Here is a 25,080-nt window from a genome sequence, read left to right as displayed (position 1 = left end):
TATTTATTTTTGGGACAGAGAGAGACAGAGCATGAACGGGGGAGGGGCAGAGAGAGAGAGGGAGACACAGAATCGGAAACAGGCACCAGGCTCCGAGCCATCAGCCCAGAGCCTGACGCGGGGCTCGAACTCACGGACCGCGAGATCGTGACCTGGCTGAAGTCGGACGCTTAACCGACTGCGCCACCCAGGCGCCCCTATTCACTTTTGCTTTTAATTCCCTTGCCTTTGGGGATGTGTCGAGTAAGAGATTGTTACGGCTGAGGTCAGAGAGGTCTTTTCCTGCTTTCTCCTCTAAGGTTTTGATGGTTTCCTGTCTCACATTCAGGTCCTTTATCCATTTTGAGTTTATTTTTGTGAATGGTGTGAGAAAGTGGTCTAGTTTCAACCTTCTGCATGTTGCTGTCCAGTTCTCCCAGCACCATTTGTTAAAGAGACTGTCTTTTTTCCATTGGATGTTCTTTCCTGCTTTGTCAAAGATGAGTTGGCCATACGTTTGTGGGTCTCGTTCTGGGGTTTCTATTCTATTCCATTGGTCTATGTGTCTGTTTTTGTGCCAATACCATGCTGTCTTGATGATGACAGCTTTGTAGTAGAGGCTAAAGTCTGGGATTGTGATGCCTCCTGCTTTGGTCTTCTTCAAAATTACTTTGGCTATTCGGGGCCTTTTGTGGTTCCATATGAATTTTAGGATTGCTTGTTCTAGTTTCGAGAAGAATGCTGGTGCAATTTTGATTGGGAATGCATTGAATGTGTAGATAGCTTTGGGTACTATTGACATTTTGACAATATTTATTCTTCCAATCCATGAGCAGGGAATGTCTTTCCATTTCTTTATATCTTCGTCAATTACCTTTATAAGCTTTCTATAGTTTTCAGCATACAGATCTTTTACATCTTTGGTTAGATTTATTCCTAGGTATTTTATGCTTCTTGGCAAAATGCAATGCCTCTTAAGGAGGAGGCCTAACCATAGGAAGGAAAGACCCATTGTAGCCATCCAAGAAATTCCTCACATGTCTGGTCATTTTTTAAACCAATTTGACTGTAGTTTTCTTCCTTCCTCCATACTTATTTGGATCCTGTGATATCATTAGTTAGAATAATTAAGTACCTGAACTAGTTTATGGTTCTCAATCCTCAGATCTTCTTCTGGCTATCCAGTTTCCATAGGAACAACTCCATGAGGAGTATTTAAATTTACCTCAAGGAAAGATTGTTCTTTGATATCCAGATTGCTGTTAGTTTAGGCAATTGTGTATCTATCCTGGAGCTAGTAGCACTATAGTCCCTAATTTGGTCATAATATCTCTTTCTAGCAAGGGAGTGGAGCTCTCTGGCATTATCAAAAAAGAATATGAAAAAATTTAGGATGCCTGGGTGGCTCAGTTAGTTGGGTGTCCAACTTCAGCTCAGGTCATGATCTCACATTTTGTGAGTTCGAGCCCTGCATCAGACTCTGTGCTGACAGCTCAGAGCCTGGAGCCCACTTCAGATTCTGTCTCCCTCTCTCTCTGCCTCTTCCCTGCTCACACACTCTTTCTCCTTCAAAATAGATAAACATTAAAAAAAATAGAATATGAAAAAATCAAGTCTCGCATATGCACCCTGGTAGCTGAGAGAAAAATTTTTCAGAGATGCCTCTCATCATTATGCAGTGTTCAGATAGTTGGCCGGGAGTGGAAAGGAAGACAGAAAAGATGGTTCCAGTGTCAGGAAGGAAATCAACTGGTTTACCTTGTATATCCAGAGTTACCAGAGGCTTTGGGTTTACGATAGCTAGTTGGTTTTGTGGAGCCATTTTAAAGAGCCTTGGACTATATCACTCTCTTTCAGGGACATTGGTTATTCAAGCCCTCATAGACAGAGGTCCCTGAAGGCATTCAGACTCCCAGTGCCCCGAATGGACAAGTAAATGGCACTTGGTTCCGGACCTAGGGAAATCCAGTCTGACATAGTGTGGAAAGCCACAACCAAGGCCTCAGATTTTTTCTTAAGCCTCCTTTTCTGTTCCTTACTCTCCTCATGATCTCAGTTGTAATGTACCCATTTGACAGCTCCAAAGAACTCCTCCAGGGTCCCTTCCAGGCCAACAGCCAACTTTTTGCAGCTTTCTCCAAATATCTGGGTCTGGTTGAGTGACAAATTTGTCCTTTAGGATCCTCGCAGCTTTGGGGGGTGTTAGGGAGATACCCATATATTTAACCTCAACCTTTCCAGGAAGGCCACCAGGTTTTCATCTTGTTTTTGTGTAATAGTGGCTAATTTAGCATAATTTAAAGGTTTAACTTGGGACCTCATTAATTTTTCCAAAAACAAGCTTTGTTTTTTCCAGAAACAAAGGCCATCCATTCCTCAATGAGATGGTCATAGTCCCAATTAGGATCTTGGAGCAGGACTGCCTGGGTCCTTTCTGGTTCCCTATAGGACCTCTAGTCCCATGATAATTAATGAGTTGCTTTATGAGTCCCCATATCTCTCAGCTGCTGCCAGAACCCTATGTTTCTCTGTCTCATTAAGAGTCTGAATCAGCAACAGCATTGTATCTTTCCAGAATATTCTAAAAAGCCCCTATATGTCTATCTGGATCATCAGAAAATTTACCTAGGTCTCCTTTTATCTGTCTTAAATCTTGTAATGAAAAAAGTACTTGTAATCTTATCACAGTGGTGCCTCCTTGTGTCCTCCCTTCCAGCACTTGAGCTTCTTGTAGGGGAAATATGTCTGTTGCATTATGGGGAGGGCCTGGATAACATGGGCAGAAGGGAGCAGAAGTGTATGTTTTTAAGTCTGAATGTACAGATCGAGGACCTGAGGAGGAAGAGGCGGAGATGGAAGACTTCCCTTTCTCCTTTTCTAGGTCTGCTTTGGGTACAGGCAAAGGTTCTTATGAACTCTTGGAAAGCATTGCCAACAGGCCAGAATGGACCTTGTACATAACTCAATTCTCTCTTAAGGCCCCCAAAACACTGAACATAGGGGACTTCTCCTCAATTCCTCTTCACATTTGTAAAACACTCCAATTGGAGGATAGTATCATAATTGGTATTTTCCTCTGGTGACCTGTTTTCCTCCTCTAATTTGTACTGGGGCCAAGAATTGGTGCAAAAGAAAACGAGTCGCTTTTCTTTCAGGGTATGTGGATCAAAATTATCCCAATTTGTGATAATGCATCCAAAAGGAGGATTGGCCTTGGTTGGGGAATTGCCAATTGCCTATAGAATTCCAATTTCTACAGGAAAAAGGAGGAATAGGCATCCCTTATCTCAATTTCCTATTTCTGGCCAGAAGAAACCTTATCTCCTAACCACTGTACTTAGCCTGGCTATGCAACTGGCAGCCAAAAGCCCTGTCAGTCTTGTGAGGTGCTGGCAGTAGTCGCTTTTACCCGCACTTGACCCTACCTCCAAGAACGACCTTGTCTTCCTGATTCCTCACACCCCTCCATTTCCCACCTGTGGGACTTTGGGGGTATCAGCTGTGACTAAGCAAAACTTCCCTGGATGTAGAGGATGTGCTAATTTTATTTTTGGCTGTACAGTAATTTATGTATTGATCATAATAAAAACTGTTCCTCTTTACAAATACATGTCAAAAGGCTGGTGAAAAACCTTTTTTGTAAAGATAAAATTGGCCATTGAGGGGGGCTAAAAGCGTCAAAATTGAGGTCTATTTCCCTGCTTTTTCCAGCATTGCCCACATAAATACATTCCAGCCATGTGGGTATCCATTTTACAATATCGAGGTTGTTGCACATTGGCAGACACTGGGTTAAGTGTAGCAAAATGGCTCCCATGTATCTCAATAAAAACCCTCTATATATCATAGCCATCCATCCATCCCTCATATGGCACAGGCCATATTCATCTGCCTTGCAGAAACACAAATGTAGAGTATTTGGAGGCCAGCAACGAGGGTATTGCCACCATTTTCCCAGTCTTTGGCTCAAAGGAGGGGGAATTTTAATCTTATACCAGGGTACTTTTAAAATCTGTTCATTTTAATCTTAGTCTCCCTGACCACACATAAAATTCCTTTCCAAAGATTTCCCTGCACGAACCTTCTACAATTTTCCTTTGCATTCAGATTTTGTCCCAAGCCATTTCTCTTCAAACTACCAGTCTTGTTTAGGACAAAATTCCTTTTTTTTTTTTTCTTTTTTACTGTCAACAAAAATGTATTTCCTTTCCTTATAACTTAAACATCTACTTTTCTACAAACATATTTGCTTTTACTTATTTCCTTGCTTCCTTATTTCCTTATTTGTACCAGTGTTAACTACATTAAGCAGAATTTTAATGGTTAGAAACCTTAGTCTCCAGTGAAAGCTAAGCAGTAACCAATTGTGAATTGTTACATCAGAATTCCTTAGATGGGAAACTTATGAATCAATTAGGCACAAAGCATGTTTTCCAACAGACCCAAATATCCTTAGTTTTTCTGCTATAAGTCAAAAGCATAGGGGCACCTGGGTGGCTCAGTTGATTGGATGTCTGACTTTGGCTCAGGTCAATGATCTGGCGGTTTGTGGCTTTGAGCCCCACGTCTGTACTGACAGCTCAGAGCTGGGAGCCTGCACCAGAATCTGTGTCTCCCTCTCTCTCGGATGCTCCCTGCTCATGCTCTGTCTCTCTCTCTCAAAAATAAATAAACAATAAAAAAAAAAAGTCAAAAGCATAAACCTATGTTTAGTTAGCACTGCTTTAGCATTCCACCTGATTTAGAAAAGTCCTAAATGTCCAGTGAATTTAACCCAGTTTATCATCCAAGCAAAACTTCAAAGGTTCAGGGTATCAAAGACCCTGAAAGCCATCTTAATCACCCAAGAACATTTTGAAACAAACAAATTGCAACAGAGATATCATGAGCTTATTTGACCTTTAGTAAACCTAAGTAGACAAATTTTTATATATTTAATGCTGATGACCCTAAAGATGTGCATATCTTAATGAAACCAACAAACTTAAATTTGTTTAAATACCAACTATGTTCCATCTGTGCCTACTTAAAAGTCAATTAATTTGTTCCCCATTGTTACTTTTTCCCTGGGGCACCTGTGGGGAAATCTGAAGTGAGTGGCTACTTGCTGCCCCTTGACCAGAGGGTGGGAGGAGGAGCCGGTGGTGCCTGAGGCCCTGAGGATGGTATAGGAACCAGTTTCTAGGCGGCACCCAAGGTGGTGCAGAAACAGGCAGAGGGAGGGCAAGGCTGAAGGGATGAGCTTTGGTAAGAAGTCCAGAGGCAGATAAAAGCCCAGAGGGCAGACAAAAAGAGGTCTCCTGGTCCTAAAACCAGTCAGCTTGACTAGATGAGCAGATGTGGATTTTTTTTTTTTTTTTCCACCAACAAGCGGAAATGGGCAGTCCATGTTGGGCCAGAGAAGATAGGGAAGTTCCCCGAAACAAAAGGAGTTTTTGCAGCTGCTTGGGAATATTCCTTAAAGTCCCCATCGTGAGGAAGACTAACCAGAGATAGTTGGCTCTTATTATAATCTGCACATTGTGGGAGCCTGCCAAATGTCTGAGTACAATTGCATGCAAATCATTATATATATTCAAAGTTTTTGAATTTTACTGCAAAAATATGATGTAACATCTACGAAAATAATATGTGATACTTCTAATGTTTCTATGTGTCTAATCATTGTTTGTTGTACTCTTTGCTGTATGTATTAATTAGTACATAATTATTTTACCTGTGTAAGAAAAATGTAATGGTAGGCGCTGAAATAGGCATTCCTAGTTTCTGTCTGTCTTACCTTCTAATAGTTAATTCAACAAATACACCATAATTACACTTAGTTATTTTTAAAGAATATTGGCATATTACAGTGCCTATTCTTCTTTCTTTTAATCCAATTAATTCCAATGTTATATGTGCGAACACCTCTGATCAGGCCTCATAGCCTCAGGCAGTTACTTGTTCAATGAATACATTATTAAAATATAGACCAAAGTTGGACACAGAAAATCTATGAAAATCTTGTTTCAATTCAAAATATACTCTCAAGAATGTGTGTGTGTATGTGTGTGCAGAGTTAGAGAGGGAGATATTATTTAACTTAATACAATATTTCTAATTCTATTATCATTAGTAGTATTATACAGTTGAGAAATTCCTATTCTTATGCCTCATATACTAAAACCTTGTATGCATTTTCTCATTTAATTCTCACAATAAATCTAAGTTTTTACTTAGGAGGAGGACGCTATTTAGGGAGGTTAACAGCAAATATTAAATTTCACAACCGGGATTAGGATGTCTGAACTATAAGGTTATATAGATACAAATACATTTAAGAGAAAATATCATAGTAAGCAATAATTGTAGTTTCACGCCATGTTGACTATCTGCAGTAGACTCATTAAAACAAGACTTGTTGAGCATCTGCTCCCGGGAAGCCCTGGTAAAGGACACTTGCAGTGAGAACAATGCAAATAACTATAATGCAATGTAGTGGTTCTAAGGTGCCATTAGTTTGGAGAGCTGTGTGCTGTGGCACTGTATAGAAGCCATTTATTTTGGGAGGGTGGCCTCTGGAAAGAAGCGCTATCAAATATAAAACCTGCAAAGGGAGCAGAAGCAAGGCAACCAAAAGAAAAGGGTACTCTGGGTATATAGAATAAGGCAATATAGTGCACAAAATGAGAAAGAGAAGGACCTTCTTCTACTTAAACTGAAAGTTGTTCCATATCAGTAGAGAGCAAAGTGTGAAGATAAAGGAGGATTGTAAAGGGTCAAGTCTAAAATTGCATCCAGGATTTTTACTTCAGCAACTGGGTCAAGGCTGTTGCCTGTCTGAAAGAGAGTTAAAGCAGGCATTAATTTCATTCTGAATTCAATGATATAGGTTTGAGGGGATAAGCAGTGGAGATATTCATTTGTTCTTGGACTATACTGAGAATTGGCACCCTAGGAGAGGAATGTGAGTTGCAAATTAAAGCTAAAGGTAAAATATTTTTATGAGCTGAACGATTACAGTTAATTCTTCATCTTGTATTAGACTTTGCTTTAAAATGCATTGTTTAGCTTTAGAGTGATGTATCCACATGCACACACTCAGACACACATAAATACAGCTTTTGTTATTTGGTTATTTTTTTTTTCTCAAGATAGTTTTTGTTTCATTAGGTTATGAAGGTGAGAATCTGATGAAAATCCTAAAAGACATTGAAAACAGCACAGAAATCATGTTGGACAGGTGGAAGTTTGAAGTCATACCTAATGACAAAGATGAGAAGGGAGACCCAGTGCCTTACAGTATCATCAATAATTACTTTTCCATTGGCGTGGTAAGATTTTGCGTTAAATGTTCTTTTTTTACCAGTCTGGAATAATCACTGTGTATAAACTCTTACACTGTGAAGATTTACTGATTATAAATAATTTATTTTATCTCTGTGTCAGCAAAACACCTCTTTTAATGGGCTATAATAAAACTTACGAATTTATTCAAAGTCAAAGAATCAGCAATAGATAAATTTTTCATGTGTTAAACAAAGGAAAGAAACTTTTTGTTTTCCCCAGTTGATTTGACTATTTGGGTTACTAAAATAAAGGGTAGAATGGTTTGTAAGATAGTTATGTTTTTGAATATAGACTGAAGCTCCACAGTTAAAATGTGAAGATGATGCATCAAATTTTATCTTACTTTGAGATATGTATCAAAATATTATAACCTATTAGGTTTTTACGCTTAGGTCTGAAGTCTAAGAAAAATGCTACTATCATTCTCAAGTGGTTAAAACGTCAAAAGGCTAACTTTTTACTTAATTTCTTGAAAAATCTTAGATGGAAAGTAAAATATCATTGTAATTCTAATCCCTAAGGAATTAATATTTTTAATAGTGATTTTATACATACATATATGTTACTTGGTAATTATTAATTCTTAAGATATATTATGTACATTACATTTCATTTAACATACACTGTTTAATATTAATCTCATGTCATGCTACATACTGTCTCATGTGCCTGCACACACACACACACACACACACACACACACACACACACACACAAGCACCCACACACACTGCTCTCGTAGATTATAGAATTCATTGATTGAATCCGTGAATTTAGGAAGTTAAGCTACCTGAGCAAGGTTCCTTTAGCGATATTTTTTCTGAGTGTCTATTTATTTATCTGTACTCTCATTGTTACAAATAATGTCGTTATACATTTAAAGAGCCTCAAACAATGGTACATAATGAAAGGTAAATATACAATCATTAATAATACTATTACACTATTATTATTTGCAACAAAAGTGTAATGCATTTGATCCAAAAAGTCCTACTTATATTTGATATGAAGTATGCATAATAATGTTTTTAACAGTTTTATGGGCATGTAACTTACACACAACCTAATTCACACATTTTAAGTGAACTATGATTTTACTAAATTCATCCAATTTTACAAGATTTTCATTACCTAAACAAGAAGCTTCATGCCCATTTGTAGTCAATTCTGGCTTATTCCCCTAACTCTAAACAACTAATTTTTCTGTATATAGATATTTCATATAAAAGAAATCGTACAATATGTAGTCCTTTGCGTCTGGCTTGTTTCACTTCACATAGTATCTTTGAAGTTCACCCATATGAACTGCATGAATACTGTATTCCATTTTATTGCTGAGTAGTATCCCATTGTGTGGGCATGCCACATATTGTTTAGTCATTCACCAGTTGAGAGGCATTTAGATTGTTTTGATTCTTTGGATGTTATGAATAATGCCATTCTCTTGAGTTCCTTAAGTGTATTTTTTGTTTGTTTTGGTTAATGTAGTTTTTAACTCCAGAATTTCCATTTGTTTCTCCTTTTATAATTTCTCCATTTCTAATTGGTATTTTTTATTTGAAGAGTCATTGTTGTTATGCTTTCCTTTATTCTTTAAATATAGTTTACTTTAGTTCCTTTGACATGTTTAAAATAGCTGTTGTGAAGTCATTTTCTGCTAAGTTCAACATCTGGTGCTCATCAGAGAATTTAATAACATCTTGACCACATCCAAGACTATTTTTCCCAAAACATGTGCCACATTTTGCTCTTCCTCTGCATGTCTTCTAATTTTTTGCTGGTAACTGGATATTATATACAATTTATTGTAGTAAGTTTGGATTTGGATCTGCTCACAGTGGTTATAGTTGTTCCTGTGTTTGTTTAGTGACTTGCCCACACTTACCATGCGGAGCATTTCTCTCCTGTGGTGTATGGTGTATGGCTGCTGATGACTCAGTTTTGTTTTGTTTTCTCTTTTTAATTCTTGTGTTTATTTTAATCCTGGCTTCCTGGAGATCACCTCTGTGTCAGCATGATTGATCAGAGTTTGTGCTCAGTAAGTTTGTGGCAATAAATCTTCACCCCTTTGCCATTGGATCTGTGTGTTCGCTGAGGAACACACATACACTTCAGGCAATTTTTAATCCTACTTCAGCTTTTAATATCTGCCATCCCTACTTCTGTCTCTTTTGCCCATGCATAAAAATTCTCACTAGTCAAGGATGTATAGTCAACTAGGGCTCTTTTTGGTCTTTCCTGAACATGTTTGCAGCCTTGCACGTGCATACAGCCTTTCAGACAGCCAATCAAGGCCCATTATGGCTATCTCATTCCTCAGGTCTCCTGTTGAATTTCCTGTTAGCTGGCTCCTTAGTTGTTTGCCTTAATCAGTTTTGCAAACTCAAGCCAGCTGGGACACTGGCCTTCCTTACCCACTTGCTACTGAGATTACTCTTGTTTTAGATAACTCTTTGGGTCATGGAGTTTTTCTATCTTCCACTCCAAATCCAACCAGTTCCCCTGCCAGTAAAGTTGCTTGCTTTCATGGCTTGCTCACACTTTAGAAGTAGAACACTGATGGAGCTGGAGGATAAGGGAGTATTCCAAAGCTGAATCATGACCGATTGCCACTGCTCTTATCTGAGCTTAAGTAGTTTTTCTTGGATAAACACTTCTCAGTTTTTATATGCTTTTGGTCAGTTTCCAGTGGCCCTCAAAAGCATATAATTTTTTCCCACCACAGGAGACACTTGGCAATGTTTGCACACACATTTGATTGTCATGAATGAGAGGGGATGGCTATTGGCAGCTAGTGGGTAGAGGCTAGGAATGCTGCTAAGCACTCCCAGTGCACAAAACAAGCCCCCAGACACACAAGAAAGAATTACATAGCTCAAAATGTCAGTAGTGCTGAGGTTGAGAAACCCTGGTATCCAGAAACAGACGTATTAAATACAAAACTCAAGGTGCTGGGAAAGGAGAAATAGCTAAAACCCAAAGAAATGAGAAAGGAAACTAATAAAAATAAGATGGGAAATATAGCAAAGATTAACAACAACAGGAAAAAAATATATATATAGAATGCTGGCACAACAAAATACTGGATAATTGAAAAGAATTAATCAGTTCTATTGCAAAATTGATTTTATAAAATTACAGTGGAGAGAATTACAAATAAACAATGTAGAATGAAAAAGACCAGAAAAACAAACAAATAAAAAAAACCCATAAACACAAAATGTAATATCCCAATTGAAAATATATTAGAACTAAATATGGGAGAGTAGCAAAGTTGCCAAACTGAAAACCAACTTAAATATTCAAAGTATAAGCTGTCTGCGTGGCTTAGTCGGTTGAGCATCCAACTGTTGATTTTGGCTCAGGTCATGATCCCAGGGTTGTAGGTTGTAGGCCTGTGCCAGGCCCCCTGCTGAGTGGAGCCTGTTTAAGATATTCTCTCTCTCTCTCTCTCTCTCTCTCTCTCTCTCTCTCTTCCCTCTCTCTCACTGTCTCTCACTCTCTCTCTCTTTCTCTCCTCCTGCCCCTCTCCCCCACTCATGTTCGTTTTTTCTCTCTCTCTAATATATATCTTCACTAATACTCCATTATATCAGTGATAATCAATGAATTTACAAAAACAGCAGTAAAAAACAGAAAACATCTAATAATTAATAAAGTATATACAAGACCTATGTATAGAAAATGTTAAAACTCTCTACAAAGACATGAGGGATCAGAACAGAGACATTTTGGGGCGCCTGGGTGGCTCAGTCGGTTAAGCGTTTGACTTCGGCTCAGGTCACGATCTCGCAGTCCGTGAGTTCGAGTCCCGCGTCGGGCTCTGGGCTGATGGCTCAGAGCCTGGAGCCTGCTTCCGATTCTGTGTCTCCCTCTCTCTCTGACCCTCCCCCGTTCATGCTCTGTCTCACTCTGTCTCAAAAAAAAATAAAAAAAACTTAAAAAAAAAAAGAACAGAGACATTTCCTATTCTTAGATGAGATAGCTTAATATAATATGCAAATTAATTTATACATTTATCTGTAACTAATGAAGATTAGCGCTGGATTTATGACAAATTCGAAAAACCTATTTTAAACTATATATCCCAAAGTAAGTCAATTTCAATACAAAGAAAAGATGGAGAACTGTTTGACCAAATTAGACATACTGCAAGTGGCCTGGAAATGATAATAGAATGGTGCTGTGAAATGAAAATATGGATGAATCAGAGAGGTAGAGGGACATATAATGACACTCAGTATAGACATGGCACAAAGACTCATTGGCGAAATGACAGATTGTATAGTTCAGATTGCAAATCACTTAATGTTCAAAAATTAGCTTCCTAAGGAAAGAAAATTTTGTTAGAAGTCTACCTCACATTACATAGGTAATTGCTAGATGTATTTAAGTACTAAATTTGAAATGCCAAGTTTAGGACCTAATAAAAGAATATATCAAATATATTTGTGATTTTGAAGTAGAACAGAACTAACTAAACAAGGTGGATTTTGAGTGAGGTCACTTTAGAAGGGTCTTTGTCCGTTTGACTTGGAGCCTCTTTCAGTGAGTAAAACATGGGAAGGTGGGGTAGGAAGAAAGGAGAAAATCCCTCCCTGAAATATTTGCTTCTGCCCCAGCAAGCCAAAGGCTCAACACTCAGGATCGGAATCAGAGCAATCAGAGTTCAAGCTTTGGCTGTCCCTCAGCAAGGCCACCTTCTACTTAGCAATTTGTATTCTCCTGTCTCAGTGGATCCAAAAAACAATAAAATGAAATGAATGATCTATCTCAAGCTATTCCTGAATATATAAGAAGCAGACCAGTTGGAATATTGAAAGGATGGGGGGGTGGATTTCAGCTTTTTGATATCACCAGCATGGGACACATGAAGATGGCATACAATTTGTACTGGAAACTATCTCTTAGAACTTTATACCTCCTAGTTACAAGGAGATCTCAAAGTTTGACTGTATTATCAGTAGAGTTTTCAGGATTTCACGTATTGCCCTTCATTGGCTGGCCATAAGCGTTTTATACTTTATGTAGAACTTGCTTCAAACTTTTAGAAAAACCTGTGATGGTCAGAAATATATAAATATCATCTTCATATGCACTGTGGAACACCCCTTGTATTAGTCAGAGTGGGTTGAGTACTGGCACAAACAACCCCAGAATAACAGTGGTCTGACAACAACTAAGAATTAGTTCTTCCCTTGGGGTGCCTGGGTGGCTCAGTTGGTTAGGTGTCCAACTTCGGCTTAGGTCAGGATCTCACGGTTTGTGGGTTTGAGCCCCGCATCGGGCTCTGTGCCGACAGCTCAGAGTCTGGAGCCTGCTTTGGATTCTGTGTCTCTCTCTCTGCTTCTCCCACACTCATGCTCTGTCTCTCTCTGTCTCTCAAAGATAAATAAACATTAAAAATAAAAAAAAGAATCAGTTCCGTCACCTAGCAGACAGCACGGGTTAACATTTGGAGAGAGGTTCTAGTCCACTTGGTCACTCAGTGGCCCGGGCTCAAGACAATAGAGGACTTTTGAAAGGAGGGCTTTTATGGGCCAGGCTTGGAAAATGTTTCACTCAAAACCACTGTCCCTATCTGAATCATTTGCTGCACCTAATTTTAAGGAAGCTGCAGAAGGAATTCTTTCTGTGCAGGAAGAAAAGGGAAATGGGTAAATATCCAGCCCATTTCTGCTAATTCCTTCTGCGTAATGCTTTTCAATTTTAGCCAGAACAACTGGAAATAATCCTGAAATCATAATTAACTCTAAAAATAGATATTGTTGTCTAGTGGTGGTCCTTCAATAAAAGCATAATTATATAGCACCTACTGTGTGCCAGATACTGTTTGAGGAATGGCAGTGAACAAGATAGAAGGAATCTATGTGATCACTAAGCGTACATTATAGTAAGGCGAGAGAATTGTCATGAAAAGCTGAACAATCACATTAGAGGCACAGATATAGGAATTAATGAAAAACAACTGGTATGTGTCACCTTTCACTCTTACTTTACACTTGAAAATAACTATAGATAATCTCAGTAATCGCAGGAAGAAAACTTTCCATACCACCAGATTCACATATGCCATTAATTTTGTCCTCATAGTTGATTCTTCATCCATTTGTTTAATAAACAAACAAAACTAAGTCCCCCTCATTTTTTGGCCAGGCCTTAGTGTTCTAGGAACGAGTTAAACAGATCAAGTCATTATTAGAGCTTAGAGTTTAATGGTAGAATCATTAAAAAACAAATCCACAAGTACACATTTTTTTGGAAATTGTTATAAATTCAATGAACGAAAACTAAAGTTATCATGAGCTAGAATAAGGAATTTTAGATCTGATGGTCAGGGAAAGCCTAGAAAAGAAGATGTATTTAAGCAAAGATCTGAGGAGTACAAAAATGAACTGGTCACTAAAGAGATGGATAGAGCAGGGCAAGCAGGTGTAACTCTATGTAAAGAAATTGAGGTAAGAAAACATTTGATGTGTTCCAGTCCATGAGCCTGGAACATAGAGAAGGTGGAGACATATGGCAAAAAAAAAAAAAAAAAAAAAAAGGCTGTTGCCATGTTGCCACTTCCATATCTTGAAGAATCTTGGAAGCCAGGTGTGGTGTTTGCCTTTCAAGAGGGGCCATGAAATGATTGAATGCTTATAATCAGGAAGTTAAGCAGTCCAATATGTGCAACAGGAGTGCTTCTGCCAGGAGTGACAGCTACATATTAACCAAAAGATGAAGTGTCATAAAAATGATACACAGAATTTTGAATATTTTAACCTAACTTATAAATACAATAGAATTGGTCAATCTTCCCTTATAGGCCCATCTAATACCATTTGTTCGAATGTGGATCTGAGGTTCTACAAAGTCAGTCTTGCGTAAATCACATTCCGTAATAAACCATCTAATGATTTCCATTTGCAGTTTCTGTTAAGTGGAATAAAAACTCAAAAGACACTTAGGATGCAATCTGAGTATAAAACCCTTCTAGATTTTTACAATCCTTAAATCTTCTATAATGATTTTCCTTATAGGTAATTCTATAGCAAAAAAGATATAATTCTATAGCAGTTTCAGCATTGCATTTATATCAGATCTTCGTTTCGATATAAAACAAAAAATTTTGTCTGTAATCATATTTTTATTTTATATAGTATGAAATTAAATTAGTAATTATAATAAAAACTAAAATTGGTATAAACAGTGTTGGAAACAACAAAAATGATTCTTGGTAAGTGTAAAGCTCATAATGTGGCAATACAAACGAGCAGGTTTACTAAAAAGTAGTGGCTGATCAGCGCTGGAGGTGAATTACCGGACTGCTTCAGTATCCGCAGTCGGAGGGATGTTGGCAAGCTTGCTGGTGGGAGCACGAACGGGATGAGCATGACCCCTGTGGGTTTCTGAGCAGGCAAGACCACTCCCAGATCACTGCTAAGGGTCTTGAGCAGGCAGGACCACTCCCAGATCACTGCTAAGGGTCTTGAGCAGGCAGGACCACTCCCAGATCACTGGAACCAGATAACAGCGCTGCTTTCAAATCCACAGACTGCACTTGAAGAAGCATTCAACTCCAACTCCCTACTCACTGGCTTCAGTCAGCTCAGTTAGGGAGTCTGAAACTGTCCCAGAGCTTTTCTGTAGATGCACCTCTTCCCCACATCTTGGGACGGGGACATGGGGGGAGGGGTAAATTTTTAAGAATGGATGATTTCTCTCGATCCTCAAAGCCTGGGTGGGTGTTGAGAGGCTCCTGTGTGTTTTCTCCAGAGCAGTGCTCGGGAAAGCTGAAGTTTCCTGGCCTGCCTGCAATCCTGCAGAGTTGACCCGGCAGTCTGCACATGCTCAGAAGCAGGCGGCCAAGCTTGCCCTCCCACTCACAAGGGTGCGCTCCGGGGCGGGGTGCGCTCTGGGGCCTGTTCTCGGTCGGGGATGTGGGGGTAGTCTAGGCAGGGCGGGTGGCCGTGGGGCAGTGGGGTTTTAACAAGGTGCTGTGGGCAGGCCTGATGCAGTTCGTTGTTTGAAGGTTCCATCATCCGCTGTTGAGTTCGAAACCTTTTTGGCCGTGAGTCCTCGCGTCTGCTGCCTGCTCCCAGCCTCTCCTTACCACTCAGCTGTGCTGATGCCCTCAGTATTCTGGGTGAGGCAAAAAAAAAAAAAAAAAAAAAGGGTTCTGTCCGTCAGTGTGCAACAAAGTAGCAAAGTTTAGGAAGATGCGCACTCAACAACACTCAGGGTCTTCTGTGAGAGAAATCTCCAGCTGAGGGTCATTGCCTTTGTCAGTGAGCTGCGCCACCTTGGGAAGGGGCGTCGCAGGTGAAGTGAGAGTGTTCTTGCCCTCCACCTTGCATCTGTTGTCAGATCTTTTGCTCCAGTGGTGTGCCAGAGCTTCGCTGGACCCTCTGACTCCCACAAAGGTACTGTGATCTGTGAGTGGTCACTTTTATGGCTCTTTGAGGGGGATTATAGCCGAAAACTCCTATTCTGCCCTCTTGGTGATGTTCCTCTCCAAGAATATAAATATATACATATATATATATACATATATGTATATATACATTAACAGAAATTAAATATGCAGCATAATTAGTTTAAGGCTATAACTACAGCTATGGAAAATATTTAATTACAAAAGTATGTGGTTTGCATGTTTATGTCATTAAACTTTATCATATGGAAGAAACGGAATATTTTGCATTCTAAAATAAGTAGCTGAAATTTGCTTAAGAGGAGGGAGTAGTAAATCTAAGCCAGTAGTTCTCAAATTTAAGTATATATTATAATCACCTGAAGGGCATGTTGAACTCCAGTTTGATGATCCTTATATCCTTTCTATTTCATTAGGTCTGAGATGGGGCACCCAAATTTATGGTTCTAACAAGTTTCCAGGTGATTCCAGTATGGCTTTTCTAGGATCATGCTTTGAGAACCACTGCTCTAAGCATATAACAAAGATGAAAAAATAGCATGTAGTGAGAAAACTAGTTTGGTAGTTATGGTGTCATGTAAGATGGTCTTTCACAGCACAAATAATTCTTATATATTAGAAGTTATTTCAGAATATAGATTAAAATGGAATGTTTTCCCATTCATTTTGCATAGCTTGCAAATGTCAATATCATTACCTCATGAACGACCCCAAAAAGAAAATACACATAGGAATATAAATGCTACAGTTTCAAACAATATAATTAGCAAATAAATTTAAGTATTATATTTAAGGACTAAAATCTGTTGATCAGGTAAAGTTTTAAGAAAGCCATAGTGGTAAATATTAGTGTAATGATTAAAAAAACAAAAAACAAAACAGGTTTGGGCACCTGGGTGTCTCAGTCCCTTAAGGCTCTGACTTTGGCTCAGGCCATTACCTGAGCCCCACATGGGGCTCTCTGCTGTCCATGCAGAACCCATTTCAGATCTTCTGACTCTCTCTCTCTCTCTCTCTCTCTCTCTCTCTCTCTGTCCCTTCCCTGCTCAAGTCTCTCTAGTTCAAAAATAAACAAACATTAAAAAGAAAAAAAAAAGGTTTGCCATTTTTCAAAATTAAAAACTATTGAAAATATGTAAAACCTTTTCTACAAATGCATAGTTAATATCATATTAATAATGGCATATTAAAAGCATTCAAAATATTAGGAAGAATACAGGGATTTTTCTATCACTACTTAATACTTATAGAAAAGTAAGGTAATATGATGGTAACAAATTTAAGTCATAAATATTGAAAATTTCAGTAAGAGACAACATTATTTGAAAGTTATATCATGACATATGTAGTAAATTTTGCATAAGCTAAATAGTAAATGAATATAAGGTGCCAAATACTACATAAATGTATAAAAAATGACCATCTAGCTTTCCTTTATGAAATTACCAGTTAATATATTAATATATATAATTTAATTAACAGTATCAGAAAACGATAAAATACCAAAGTTTACATTTAATACAAAAGATACCCAGGGGCGCCTGGGTGGCTCAGTCGGTTAAGCATCCGACTTCAGCTCAGGTCATGATCTCAAAGTTTGGAGTTCCAGCCCTGCGTCGGGCTCTGTGCTGACAGCTCAGAGCGTGGAGACCACTCGGATTCTGTGTCTCCCTCTTTCTCTGTTCCTCCCCTTCTTAAGCTCTCTCTTTCTCTCAAAAATAAATAAATATTAAAAAAATTTTTAAATATGAGAAAGATATCCAGCCTATATGGAGAAAACTAATTTTATACAAAGTTATGAAATAGGACCTTAATAATAAGTCATTTCATGTTCCTACATGGGACTATTTAATATTATTAAGAAATCAAGTGTCCTCAAATTATTTTATACCTTTAGTCTATTGCTACTGAGAATTCTTATAAGATCTAGTAGTTATTTTGATAAATGGTAATTTATAATTGGAAATATTCTCTTTTATAATTTTTAAAAATAATGTCCTATAATGGTCAATTTCCTTGCTCTGTAGAAAATACTACTAAGTTACTGTAACTAAAATATGGTAGCACAAAAACAGATGAATAGAATGGAATATAAAATTAGACCAAAATAATTACATTACTCCATTGCAGGGGATTTAATATTTGTTTAGTGTTGAATTTTCAGATAATTGGGTAAGATTGAAATGCATAGTAAATTAAGTTACAGAATTGGTTACTAATTTGAATGAAAATAAATTTATATTCCCATTCAGATCCTTGTGAAATATACATCAAATAGATTTAAAATGCAAATTGATGTAATACATTAAAAATATATTAGAAGAAAATATGCAAGTATATTGCTTAGGATAGGAGAAACCTGTCTCAGGCAAACAGGAAACTTAGAGTCCGTCAAGTGAAAGGAAATTACAATTACTTTTCATAACCTTTTATTAAAAAAAAATGTTAAGGGGCGCCTGGGTGGCTTAGTTGGTTAAGCATCCGACTTCGGTTCATGTCATGATCTCACGGTTCGTGGGTTTGAGCCTCACGTTTGTCTCTGTGCTAACAGCATGTTCAGAGCCTGGAGCCTGCTTCAGATTCTGTGTCTCCTTCTCTCTCTACCCTTCCCCTGCTCGTGCTGTCTCTCTTGGTCTCTCAAAAACAGGTAAATGTTAAAATAAATTTTTTTTAATGTTAAAGTTCATTAACAGTTAAAAGTCAAAAATAATTTCAACACAAGTAATAAATGTGGGGTTAATAAACAAAAATAGTAATTCTTAATAAAAATAAGCATCTAATAGGAAAATGGACTAAGACTATAAGAATTATAATCAATAACCAGATGAAAAGATTCCAAATACTGTTAGTTTACAAGGAAATGCAGCATTATGCCGTAGATATCATATTTTGTCTTTCAGACTATTCAAATTCACCAAGATTGATAATATCTGTCTAAGGTCAGTAAGTATGCACAAAAATAAGGACATTTGTAATTGTGTGATCTTTAAATTTAAATAGTCTTTTGGAGAATAATTTGATTTCATTTGTTAAAATTTAAAATGTGAATAACTTTTGGGGTGTCTGGGTGGCTCAGTTAAGCTCAGATCATGATCTCACGGTTTCATGAGTTCAAGCTCCACATCTGGCTCTGCACTGGCAGCCAGAAGCTGGCTTGAGATTCTCTCTCTCCCTCTGTCTCTGCACCTCACCACTCTCACTGTCTCTGTCTCTCTCAAAATAAACACTCTTAAAAAAATTTTAAATGTGAATAACTTTTGAGCCATCAATCCCATTTCTCAGAATCCATTTTACAGAAATAAATAATAGAGAAGCCTAAGCTGCATTGGTTATGTTTAATGACATAAAATTGTGAACAGCATACAAGTCTATCAGTTTTTAAGTGATACACAACAGGAAAAGAGGTCCCAAAATTATAATGTTCAATCTCAAAAGCAAATTGCCCATAAATAAGCACTGTTTCTTCTATTATTTTGTGAATGGGGATAATATAGAAACTTTCTTAAGAAGCTCTTAAAGCAATATGTAGCACTGGTGCGTAATAAATATTGGGAATGATGATGGTGATAAAATATGAATGGTTTTATATAGCTCTAGGTCTAAGAACTTATGAAAGAGTATATATATGTTCACAATATTAACCTCTGGAGTGTGGAGGTATGGAAAGGGAAATGAAACTTTATCTTCTTAATATAATTCAAAAATATTGTGGAACAATGGGTAATCTTTAAAATTTCACAGGATTATTCAAATGTATTTAAATGTTTTTAAACATACCACCATGATACTTAAATTCACATTCAAATATTCACTTTTAACCTGCTTCATAGCCCTGCCTTTTAAAGAATTTAATAGTGTTGGAGATTCGATGTGGTTTGATTTGGTTAGATCACATTTTAAGTAGTTAGACTTTACTAAACTTTAGTTGCTGTTCTGTTGATCTCTTTTACTTTTGTACATTCGCATGTCTTTTCCTTTCATTAATTTGTGCAGTGATTTAATTTTGTTTATGTGAGCAGCTATTATGTTCTGGACACAATTCTAAACATTGGATGATATAATGGAAATCAGTATAGGACACTAGGACAGGCAAAACTTTAGTTCTCATTTAGTTGCCGTTTTCATAGGGAGTGAGACAAAAATGTGTGAATTTTCAGTAGTGGTAAGTGTTATGAAGGAAAAGATGCAGGTACTATGATGGAAAGTGACTTAGTATCTTTATTTCACTGCTGAATGGGAAATACTTTTCCTTTTGGACTACATTATTTCGTGCACTTTGCAGAATGAAGTCATCTGTATGGAGTTCCCTGTACCAGACGATGACAAATTCTTTTATTTCATATGTTGTTCTTTGCTTTTTTTTTTATTGAGGTATAATTGACCTATGGCTTTATATTAGTTTCAGATGTACAACTAAGTGATTCATATTTGTATACATTGGGAAATGATCACCACAATAAGTCTGGTTAACAACTGTACCATAAATATAGACTGTTTTTTTCTTTTTCTTATGAGGTGGACTTTTAAAATCTACTTTCTTAGCAACATTTATTTAAAAAAAAAAATTTTTTTTTTAACATTTATTTATTTTTGAGACAGAGAGAGACAGAGCATGAACGGGGGAGGGGCAGAGAGAGAGGGAGACACAGAACTGGAAGCAAGCTCCAGGCTCTGAGCCATCGGCCCAGAGCCCAACGCGGGGCTCGAACTCACGGAACGTGAGATCGTGACCTGAGCTGAAGTCAGACGCTTAACTGACTGAGCCACCCAGGCGCCCCTCTTAGCAACATTTAAATGTACAATACATTATTATTAATTGGTAGTCACCATGCTGTACACTGTATCACCACTACTATTTTATAGCTGGAAGTTTATATTTTTTGACCCCCTTCACCCATTTGTCTCCCCCAACAACCACCAATCTATTCTATTTATGAGCTTATTTTTTGTTTGTTTGTTTTGGGTTTTTTTGTTTTTTGTTTTTTTTTTTAGTTTCCAGATAAAAGTGAGATCATGTGGTATTTTTCTCTTTTTGATTTATTTCACATAGCATAATGCCATCACAGTCCATCTATATTGTTGCAAATGGCAAGATTCCAGGCTTTTTTTATTGCCGAATAGTATGTTATATATGCGCTACAAGTTCTTTATCCATTCGTCCACTGATGCTCTCTTAGGTTGTTTCCATATCTTGGCTATTGTAAATAATGCTGCAGTGAACATGGGGGTGCTATGTATGTCTTTTTGAATTAGCATTTTTTTCCCCTTTGCTTCTTACAGTTCCACTTTCTCTTTGGCTGTCTCCCCTTTGAGGATTAGGCCTTATACATCCCAAGGACCTCAAGGCCCTTAGATTTAGCCTTAAGACAATGGCTCATTAATTTTATTTTCCAGGTTTCTGATTTTGTTGATAGCTACGATTTTCTCAGTTCATTACAACACTTACCCTGACTTCTCATGCTTTTGTCCTTTTGGCTTTGGGCTGGAGTGTGAATTTATACATAAAATGCAGATGGGAAACTCACACATCTGGGGAAAATAGAATCCATACTCCATGACTGCTCCCTGTTCAAAAATACTCACTTTTCCCAACAGCACAGAAAGCAAGAGAGATTATATATTCAATATGCAAGGGGTGTAGTTCAAATTAATGGCAGATGCCACACACACACACACACACACACACCCACACCCCACACACACAGTTTTAAGTCCTTTTGTGCATTAATTTTTTGCTGCCTTGTGATGTTATTGTTCACCAAAGCAACACGAAGTTTTAAAGTAAGGAGAGTATTACATGCAGCATCAAGGAGAGGAGTGTTAGTACTCAAAAGTATTCCAAATGAAAGATCCAGTTCAACAGATCAGCAAAATATTCCTTTGATGAGCCTATTACTAGGATTTGTAAACCGTTTTGTTTAATAAACATATCTTAACCTCTGACGGTGTACGCTTTACTTATGTTAATATAAAAAAATCTAAAATGCTGAGTTATCATTTAATGCCCTAGTGCTGCTTAGTATTTTAGTCTCAGAGGAGTTTATTCATTAGTTCATTCCACAAATACTGACAAACTGCCCGCTCTAACTCTTGGGGTAAGCATTATAGTGGATACAAAGATGAATATTGTGCCAGAAAAGAGGTGTTAATTCCAGTGTATTGGAGGCAGAATATTAGACATATGTATCTTTGCTTGAATGTGTCTAGAAGAAATAAAAAAATTAATTCAGAGAATTAATTTTTCTCTTTAAACGGTTAGCATATCTATCTTGTTATTGTAAAATTAAGTTATAATATTAAGTTACTGTAAGCAGTATAATAATTTATTGTAAAAATTTATTTAGTCCTACAGAAATATAAAGGAATTTTAGGGCATATGTGAGCATCAGTGTATCATAAACCAAAACACAAATGTCTGAATTATTTTTCAATTTAATTTGTGCAGAAAAAAATTGAAGACTCATTTTGAGGCAGATTGCAGTAGCAATAATAGTATGACTTAGTGTTTCAACCATAATAAATGTTAAAATAATGAAAGAGTTAAGTAAATCCATTTCTTACTAAGTGTAACTGATCATTTTTGCAACTGAGAATATGCGTAATTATGCATAATTAAAACCTATGAATTATCTTCCTCACCCCCTAGGTCTCTGAGGTTGAATCTGAAAAGTCCATGGATTATATCCATGGAAATGCTTCCACCAACATAAATTATATTTGGCTTGCTGACATAGATAGATATTCTGCCACAGAATAGTGCTCATGTAAGACCATCTTAGCCCAATTCTGTTTTCCCTCCATGGAGTATTGATTTTGTAGCAGCTGTTAATCATCCCAGTAAGTTCCAATTTGGACACTCTTCAACACAGAAGTCAGCACTGTGAGCAGAAACAAGCAAGGCAATAAGAATTTCAAAGGCTTCTGGAAGGGTCCTCCAGTTTTTGTAGAACACATCCAGAAACAAATTAGTATCTCACACTGTGTAAGAAGCGAAAGCCAATATGAAAATGAAAACCTTATCCATGTTAGTACGTCTGAAATTGGAAATGGGTCTATACTTGCTGTGGAATTACTTTCCGAGTCTCGAAGAAATCTGACAAAGACAAGTGGACTTTTAGTGCACCATATATATCACCACCCAAATGTTCTATCAAATAGATATTTGCATGGTTATGATTTAATATCCTTCAGCCTCACTCAGTCACTAAGAGCCTCTTATTCCGCCAGTGTAGGAAAAATATGACTGCTTAATTCTCATAACCATAAATTTCAAGTTAGTGGAATAGTAACCAGTCAGAATTCCTTTAGCCATAAGCCATTTCTTACATTATATATTTTCCTATGCCTTTACTGAAAATACAAAGGAAATATCTTAACTGTAGAAATTTGGTTATGATCACAGACTGTATAGGAACGTAGAGTTCTTTGGTCTTGATATCAATAAAATTGGGTCTGAACATGATCAAAATCTGTTTTTATAAGTTTTATTTTCTTTGATTTGACCACTTCATCTACCTCTTTATTACAAGCATTATATAATTTTAAAGGTACCACCTTTTAATTTGTTTTGGCCAATTCTATTGGTCTAAAGATAATCCCATTGTCATGCAGGCAACAATAATTGTTAGGTGATTCCTTAATGAGGAACATGGATTCTATTTTTGAGAAATTGGCAAGGTAATCAAATGAAGACTATCATTCTCATTATAGAAAGATATTGTTTTGAAATGCATTTTTCCCATTTTATGACAAGAAGAAATTTAGAATGACATTAATGCTGTACTGGTGTAGAATGTTCTTCCTGTAAAGTCAACTTCATAGTTTTCTTGGAAGATGCTGCCTCCAAGGACATTTGTTTCTGAAGTAGGTTATTTATCCCAAGAAAGATATACATTATTTGACTGAATGGTCAACCACAAAAAGATCAATAATCTCAAGTACTTGATAGTTTTATCTTAAAACACTTTATTTTACATACAAAATTTGAATGCAAGTTTAATTCCAACCATTTTCTTACAATTACATAGTGTTTTCTCTTTTATTGGCCAAGCCACATTAAACTCTTTAGTAAATTATTTTTGGAAAAATGAGTAACTTAGAGTACCTGGGTGGCTCAGTCACGTTAGCCTTCACCTCTTGATTTCCGCTCAGATCATGATCTCAGAGTCATGGGATCCAGCTCCACTTTGGGCTGTGTGCTCAGCAGGGAGCCTGGTCAAGATTCTTTGTCTCTCTCCACCCATCTCCCCCACTTACGCACACTCTGTAAAATAAAAAAATAATAAAAAATTAAAAAATTAAAACAAGAGAAATGAGTAACTTATTCTATACTGAATGATAAATAAATTATTTGTTAAGCATCAAACAGAAAATATTGGTATTTTTTTCCAAGCAGCTCCATCAGTTAAAAACCAATAGTGGATCCTATGATTTGATTTTACCCCATAAACTAAAAACCCTGAACTAGAATATTGAATCAGAGGCTGAAAACAAGATTGTTGTTCATATTTTATTAATAAATTTGCAAAATTTTTTTTCTTAAGGAACTGATTGCTATATTTTTCAGTTATTTTTTTCACCATGTAAATTTTTTTAAATGCTGAGACTTCATACTTTGGAGTTATTTTTCCTGCATTTTCTTTATCACTTAAAAGTTTACAGTGGGTTTTCATTATTGACAAGAATGCCAGATTTTTGAAGATGGTATAATGCAGTGTTTAATTTAAAATATTAAAATAAAATACAAAATATTAAACAGACTATTTTAAAATAAATATATAAAATACTTGGGGAAAGAAGAAAATGGAAAACCCATTAATTTTTTAAAAAGAAATCTTTATTCCTATATAATTTCTGAGTATAAAACAATTTTTTTTAATGTTTATTTATTTTTGAGACAGAGAGAGACAGAGCATGAACGAGGAAGGGTCAGAGAGAGAGGGAGACACAGAATCTGAAGTAGGCTCCAGGCTCTGAGCTGTCAGCACAGAGCCTGACGCAGGGCACGAACTCACAGACTGTGAGATCATGACCTGAGCCAAAGTTGGCTGCCCAACCAAATGAGCCACCCAGGTGCCCCTAAAACAATTATTTTTAGTTGCCACTACCTCATCACCCTTTTGCTGAACCGTGAGTGGCTCTGCTGTCTCTTTACTCTCTCACATACCACTTTGCTAAAACTTCTCTGCCTTGTCACTCCTGACCTTCAAATTTTTCCTTCCAATAGTACTGTCTTTGTCAAGATTTTGCTGCACATAACCTTGAATCATTTTCTATTTCCTCAGTTTCTTTTCTTCTTTGGGCTTCCTCACCTCCATACCCTCTCAAGTCCTAAAATTCTCTGACCACCTTGC

General features: G+C 37.1%; 1 protein-coding gene across 14 annotated transcripts in view; it reads left to right on the top strand.

Annotated features, from left to right (window-relative positions):
* DGKB (diacylglycerol kinase beta) overlaps positions 1–25,080 on the top strand; it is a 713,599-nt gene that overhangs the window by 295,237 nt on the left and 393,282 nt on the right. For all 14 annotated transcript variants that reach the window (XM_042967524.1, XM_042967496.1, XM_042967510.1 and 11 more), the window contains one exon: positions 7,132–7,292. In XM_042967524.1, the coding sequence (XP_042823458.1) occupies positions 7,132–7,292 (161 nt within the window). The remainder of the gene's footprint in view (positions 1–7,131; positions 7,293–25,080) is intronic.

This window comes from Panthera tigris, chromosome A2 (genome assembly GCF_018350195.1).
Source record: "Panthera tigris isolate Pti1 chromosome A2, P.tigris_Pti1_mat1.1, whole genome shotgun sequence".
In the NCBI taxonomy this organism is placed as follows: Eukaryota; Metazoa; Chordata; class Mammalia; order Carnivora; family Felidae; genus Panthera; species Panthera tigris.
The sequence above is the reverse complement of the archived record's forward strand: the minus strand, read 5'-3'. Positions and strand labels throughout refer to the sequence as shown.